At 32.7% G+C, this 7,265-nt stretch overlaps 1 protein-coding gene across 1 annotated transcript in view; it reads left to right on the top strand.

The window, feature by feature from the left end:
- The window catches only part of LOC108910286 (lysosomal alpha-mannosidase), a 77,221-nt gene extending 72,495 nt beyond the window's left edge, over positions 1-4,726 (top strand). Inside the window, exon 16 of the mRNA XM_018714849.2 lies at positions 4,393-4,726. Coding sequence (XP_018570365.1) covers positions 4,393-4,689 — 297 coding nt within the window. The 3' untranslated portion in view covers positions 4,690-4,726. The remainder of the gene's footprint in view (positions 1-4,392) is intronic.
- Positions 4,727-7,265: the final 2,539 nt, after the last annotated feature.

Here is a 7,265-nt window from a genome sequence, read left to right as displayed (position 1 = left end):
TATGCCTTTGGTTAGCGGTTGTTTTGTATTTATATTTGGGTGGTTAGAGCAACGATCGTGGGTTTCTCTGCCATGCTCTTTCCCCACAGGAGCTCTAGGTGAGCCTGGCACTCTCATTTTATGTTAAATGGTTGTTAATGTTTTTGTTGCTCTTTCTATTTGTCACATGTTCAATTTGAAGACTGTTGTACATAAATAATAAAGTTAGGTGTATTTATTCTGCTTTTGTTTTATAAAATTAAACCATACTTCTCCTCTTTAAAGTTACCAGCGCCTTCCGGTCAATTAAAAATAGATGTATACAACGTAGGTATTCCTTATGACGATCACATATTTTTGGCCACAGCTACGTTTATATTTATTTATTTTTTTTCGATCGAACCTGGGGTTGTTATACTACAGAATGTTCCTGGTAAAAATATAATTCATGACGTCATTAGTCGTTTCTGTCAAATCCCAAAGATAATACTTTCTATTGAAAATGGAGCTTACATCTTCCCATTTAACACCACGTGTCCCAAATTTTATTTAAATTTTTTGTGTCCTCACAGTAGGCCCATACTATCGAGTTTGAGACACCCTGTACATACTTAAGGAAGTGGCATTTACTTAAGGTGAAAAATGCAAGGAAATCAACTTTGTACCGCAAACATAGAATTAGGGAATGGGTGGAGTTCTCTTTAATGTATGCAGATTACAGAAAATATTTATTTTAAACTGGAAGACATCTGAGGATTTGATATTGTGATAGATCTGGGTATTCGTCTATACTATTTTTTTTTTTAATTTTCTATTTTTAATTCTATGACTTCAATTCAAGGATCTACATACATATTTCAGACACTAACTCATCCTGAAATAAATACTACCTTCTACTCTATAAATATACTATACAGGGTGTTCCTAAATAAGTGTCGCAACGGAAAACTGTAAATTCCTCTTGAAAAAAGAAACATTCTTTTCCTCTTCCATTTTTCTCTTCGGGCTTTCGTTTTAGAGATACACGGTGCCAAAACTTTCATTTTTTTTCAAATTTTTTGGCAATATCTTAGGAACCGTTTGAACTACAGGACTGAGTTTTTGCACACGCATTACCACTATTAATGGCTACTTTTTCACACCCTTCTCAAATTTATTGAACGTGCCAGTGGTGGAGATTTTAAGGTATCGTAAGGGCTTTTCCCCCCTAACTTTTACGCCACTGGAAAAATTGACATTTGACAGCAAANATGGTAACAATGAATAAACAAAACATCAAGGATTTTATTTTTGTGCTTACTTTTGTTCTACACGTTTTACTTTTAAAGATTTCAGTACCTAAAAACGCCAGAAATTTCACTATTTCTCGGCCGGGAATATGGCCACCTTAAGGGGCCCATTAGTATAGATTTTATACTTCTATATATGTATATACTTTTATGGGTTTTATGGTTTTTGTGCACGTCACTTGGCACTATTTTCAAAACTACTCGTAAAGTCAAATTTTTCAAGAATCAACGAAAAATATTGTACAGACTGTTTCATTTTCGATGGTAATCCATGATCTCAGAAACTGCTAAAGATAACGAAAAATCAATGAATTTCTCTAGACAGACAAAAATTGTGCCTACATTTATTTTCGCGTTACGGTTCATTTTAATGACATTTTCGACCAAAAGTTTAATGTATTGTGCTAAATAAATTAAATTCAAGTAAAAACTACAAACTTACAACATGATAAACTAATAAATCAGTAAGATTGGCTTTTTAAATGTTCTTATCTTTTTTTACAGATAATCAGATTTATATTTATTTATAAATGGAAGACATACTTGTTTTTAATTTATGATTAGACATCGGAAACTTTGTGGCGACTATCAAATACATAAACAGTAGTAATCTATGTTATGCTACTACGCTGAAGTACGCGTTGTAGTGGCAGAAATAGGCTAATCCGTGTACCGCTCTATGTTCACAGGGCTACTGACTGCCAAAAAAACATGTGCCATACACTCGACCAAGTAAAGAAACAAACTCACTCACACACGAACAAACAATACTGAAATGTATGATCAACGTCTCTCAGCAAAAAACCTTGATTGTTCACCGGCACGCCAGGCCGACAGGGCCGGCATTAGAGTGCCACTAGATACGTCTCGAATAAATTGATCGATGCTAAGCTTCATATCAGACATGTACATGTTATTGTACAATGACGCAGTTAGTGGGATTACTAAAATGTGAAGTAGTTGATGCTTCACTACCATTAGTAAAAATAGCGTCTATTAAAAACCTCGACTATTTTAGATATGCGCCTGTTATCTCGGTAAATTTTGAAGGTCATTTTCGTTTTTGAAACGGGTTTTTACCGATTTCCATCTAGGGTAACTGTTAATATTTTCTACAATCGCTTTCCTTATGAAATTATTATTTTGTTAACTTTTGTTGATACTTAAATTTCGAACTATATCTTATAGTATACAGGGTGATTCACAAATGGTGACCAAAACCTCGTATTCTTAATTTTTATATGTGATGGTAGATAATAGTTTAAATAACTATATGGATTTCACAGGGTCTAACGACACACAGTGTACGATAATTCAATAAACAAAGAAATCTAAATAAAAAATTTAGATAAATTTGGAACGAATACACTGAATATGAATTTTTCGAGACAAAACGTCTGAATCTGGTTCGGACTGAGGCAGTACAGTATTGGGGGTCATGAAAGCTTGCAAAAAATGTAATTTCTAGGGCCGTATTTAAAAAAAATGGAAGTTGATGATGGTCTTGGAGAGACGAGACGTTACATATAAAAATTTATTATGCCATTCGATAGAGGGCAAAAAGTGGTCATGAGAAAGTATTCTCCTTTTTTCAATATCACCTCAAACAAGGTTGAAATAAAACAAAAACGAATTTCCAAAATTTCGGTTTTTTTTTTCAAATGTTTCGAAAACTAATCATGTTAGCCTTGATTTTTTAAAGGCATAATGTTGGTGCCTTGATTACGCAACTTTGCCCCCATTTAAGCTACTTCGTACTTCTTACCGTTTCCGAGATCCCTGTGGTGAGAAGCGAATTTGTAACAGCCTGTATTGAGCAAAATGCAAATGACAACAAATGATAACAATACAAAAGTAAAAACTTAGCAGTGAATATGAGAACGAAAGAAAAAATATAGAAGATCTGCTATAATGCTCCATAGCAGATTTTAAAAGCGTTTTACGGATGACGCATTGATCACAGAAGTGAGCAATTCAGTTTGCACTCGAATTAATAGAAATAATTGTCTGCCTGCAATCTTGAATATTAAAGTAAATGATTGTAGTAGAGCGGTGGAGCAAATCACATATGTTTTCGTTTAAATGCAGCATCCAGTTTTTGCACCATCTTGGAACGTTGTTAAGGTCTTAATATATCCGTATTGACTTGTATAGAGCTTTTCTTCATCCAAATAGAAAGAAACTCGTGAGTTTATGTGGCCCACAGTTAGAAAACCAACACCAAAAACAGTACTTGCCCCAAAACAAATCCTTGAAGCACACTGCCATTTAGAAAAGAAGTTTCCAAACCGCACACTAAAAATTGTCACTAAGAAAAGCCTTGAGATATGATAGAAGATCTCCTCGATTGCCAAAATGATGAAGCTTACGTTTAAATTCAAGTCTTTTGGCAAAATCTGAATAGTTAACGTCCTCTAGGTGTTTGACTTCGAGTGACAGAAATGAAACGACACGTTGCAATAAAAATAAGTTTGCAAACAGAACCACAAGGGACGAAACTATGCTGTTCTTTTGGAATTACTGTATTGGATAATAAGATTAGAAACATTATATTAACTATTATGGACTTCCTTATTTTACAACAATCGGTGTTAAACTAATAGGATGATAATTTTCACGACACAGTTTGTCTCGCTTCTTGAATATTGATCTTGCCTCCAGATATTTGGAAGCATCTGAGTGGCTGTGAGAATAATTTACTTTCACCTATGCCACTACAAGTAACTTAATTTTGTTTTTTTTTTTGTGAAGGAACATATCCAGTTAGTTTTCTTTTCATAAATACCAGTAGATTCAATTAGAAAATTACGGTTAATGCAGAAAAAAAATCACTATTTTTCTAGACCATTGTCATTGACTCCGTAATCATGATATCCGGCAAAAACTAAATTCATCGGGAGAATCTTTACTTTAGTTTTCATATCTAGCCACAGAAACGGACTTGTTGGAAATGAATATCGTGCTATAATTCGAGAAAAAATGAGGGTTCGAATTTTTTCCTGCTCAAGAATTTTCATCATCGATCTTTCCATATCGCGAGTGGTGTCTGAGATATCCTGAACTCTCATCGAAAATGGAACAGTCTCTAAATGGCATACTTTTTTAATATTATTTTTATTTTTAGAATCTATTCAACAAATTTAAAATTAAGGAAATGACTGAAACTACCCTAGGGGCCAATGAGCTATTAGAAGATTACAAACAAAGATCGAAGTACGTCTGGAATACTGTTGGTGAAAAAATGCACGTTATTTTCCCTGTAAACGACAGTTCAGAAGGGAAAATTTCTTTAACACCAATGCAAATACGAACGTTCGTCGTAAAGGTGGCGATGTCATCTAATTTATCCCACAAAGCTTCATCGATATTGGTATCTGTAACCTTATCCTTATCCTTAATACTATTGTATTTATTGAAATAGTAATTTTATACATATAATTTTTTCATTATATAGCAGATATATAATATATATTAAAGAAAATTATTTACCTGTAACGAATTATTATCAGCAATATTTTATTTTAAAAAAGTTTTAAAATCATGAAATGACAAATCTGAATGACTTACGTGCAAGGAAGATTAATTTCAATTATTTTAACATCGTAGTTCTTATATCCCTACTACCTATTAGTAGCATAGGCCAGGAAAATAAGCTGGGAAATGACCATTTCGCGACTTTTTGTTTCGGCAAGTTGAATTTATCACTATAGATGCTAAATATTATGTACAATGACATATAGTTCAACCAAATTACACTTGGAGAAAAAAAAATTGTTACCTCTGGACTTTTATAAGTAGAAATGGTAAAAAAGCTTATAATAAACCTAAAAATAATAAATGCGTGCGCAGGGGCGGCGCACAGTGGGGGCAGATTCCCAAAAAGCTGGCCTAAAGTCAAAAAATATTGTTTCTAATTTGGTAATTTTTACTGTTGGATTGGCTACCTGTTTTTTAAATCATAAATATTTAAATATAAAATTTCGTAGAGTTCACCGATTTATCTGTAACAAAATGGAATCAACTCATAAATGTACGTAGATTATGAATATGTAGGTTAAAATACTCAATATTTTTACCAAAAATAGTAATTGGCTACCAAACTTATGTGAATTTTACGTTATAAAATGAAATAATAATTTAGTTTTGAAGAAAAAAGTTTAATAATTCTGCATAATTCTGTCATTTAACTTATTGGACAAAAAAGACAAAACTATTATCTGTAAACTAAAACAAAAATTAGCTGCCTATAAGTTCTTAACAACTTTTTGTATAGGTTTTTGTAAAATGTAGAGTAAAATGAATTTCGCCTTCTCTGGACGATGTAAGACTTGGGAAGATTGCAAATAAAAACGAAATTATCTCAACTTAAGAAGATTTTTCATCAGACGATTATTCTTTTCTTTTATGAAAAAACTGGAACTGTTTCAACTTTGGCACGGGATTCAAATAAATCACTCTCGATACATATTTAACGAAATATATAAATAGTTTAATATGTCATTTGTCATTTTTACATCTTCTTCATGCTTGATAAATGTGACATTTTGTATTTCATAATCTTTTAATTCTTAATCCCTATTTGAAAAATATTTCTACTTCTGATATGGCTATATTAAATCGTCCACATTGAATTTTGCAATTCTGACTCCAAATTCGTTATCAGTGACCCCAAAAACCCCCGAGTAACAAATTTCAGATCGATTTTTAAAGATTTTGACTTTTGGCCAGCTTTTTGGGATTCTGCCCCACTGTGCGGCGGAGGGTTGATTTGGGGGGTTGAAAAGTTATGAAAAACTGTAACATTGGGATTTCTGGCGAAAGTTGACGTCAAACAAAAAAGTATCCAATACAAAAGTTGTAGACCATGCAACTTTTGTAGAAGTCACTTTTTAACATAACCTCAAAATTTCCGAGAAAAATGCGAAAAACAGTTTTTTTTATCTCATTTCCGCAAAAATAATTTAATTTTGACGAAACTTGGTGAAAGTATACTTTTCTCTGTCTTAAATAACCTCAAATTTTTTTAGATAAAAAATCAAGAAGTTTCTGAGATATTCATTATTTTCGGCCTGAAACACTTTCTTTTCAAAGAAAAATTCTACTTAAAAAAATTATCGTAATCTGCCGGTAGTCATTTTTTTCGTTTTGACATATTCTTTTTGGTTCAATTATTTTCCAACGACTACTTGATCCTTCCACCGCTAATGTGATTTTTAGGTGGTATTTCTTTTGAGACTCTTTAGGACGATATTGCTTATAACTTTTAAACGGGAAAAATTTCTCTAATAAAAGTTTATTAAAAGAAAGAGAGCTTTTTAAAAGGAAAAAAAATTGGGTAAACCATACTTATCTTATCAACTTCAACGTCACCCGTTACATGGGTGTTGCACAATAATGAAAACGTAATATTGACAATTGGCAGAAGGAAGCACAAAAAGAAGTGCTGAGGTGGGGATTTCGGAAAGGAAGCCTATAGTGTAGAAGCGAGGACAGCGCGGAGAGTGAAAAGTAAAACGATCGGTGCACGATGAAAATATATAAGTGATGAAAGATTTTAAAGTGTTTAACCGGTATTAGTTAGCAGGTAACATTCTTTAAGTACTTTGTTGTTAATTGTTCTATGTAATCTTATGCTTGTGATGATTATAGATGTTTCATGATAAAAATTCTGTGTATGTTTAGCCTTCATTGTCTTACGCTCAGGGGCGTATATTTTTCTAACGTAAAATTGTTACAATTATTATTAAAGATTGCTCATTATTTATTACAGTTAAAATATGTATATACAGGGTGTCTCATAATTAGCTGCCAACCCTGAACAGGCCGATTCTATGATCAAAACTAAGTAAAAAAGTTCATATGAACATGGGTCCGGAAATGCTTCCTAAGGGCACAGGGACCCATTGAAGAGGGAGGAATGGAAATCATTTTTTTGCAATATCTCTCAATCGCGTTGTGATAAATGAATGAAATTTGGTATACACAGCTAAATTTCAA

The sequence above is a fragment of the Anoplophora glabripennis genome, unplaced genomic scaffold (assembly GCF_000390285.2).
Source record: "Anoplophora glabripennis isolate ALB-LARVAE unplaced genomic scaffold, Agla_2.0 scaffold386, whole genome shotgun sequence".
NCBI classification, from domain to species: Eukaryota; Metazoa; Arthropoda; class Insecta; order Coleoptera; family Cerambycidae; genus Anoplophora; species Anoplophora glabripennis.
Note: the sequence above shows the minus strand (reverse complement) of the source record. Positions and strands in the feature narration are given on the sequence as shown.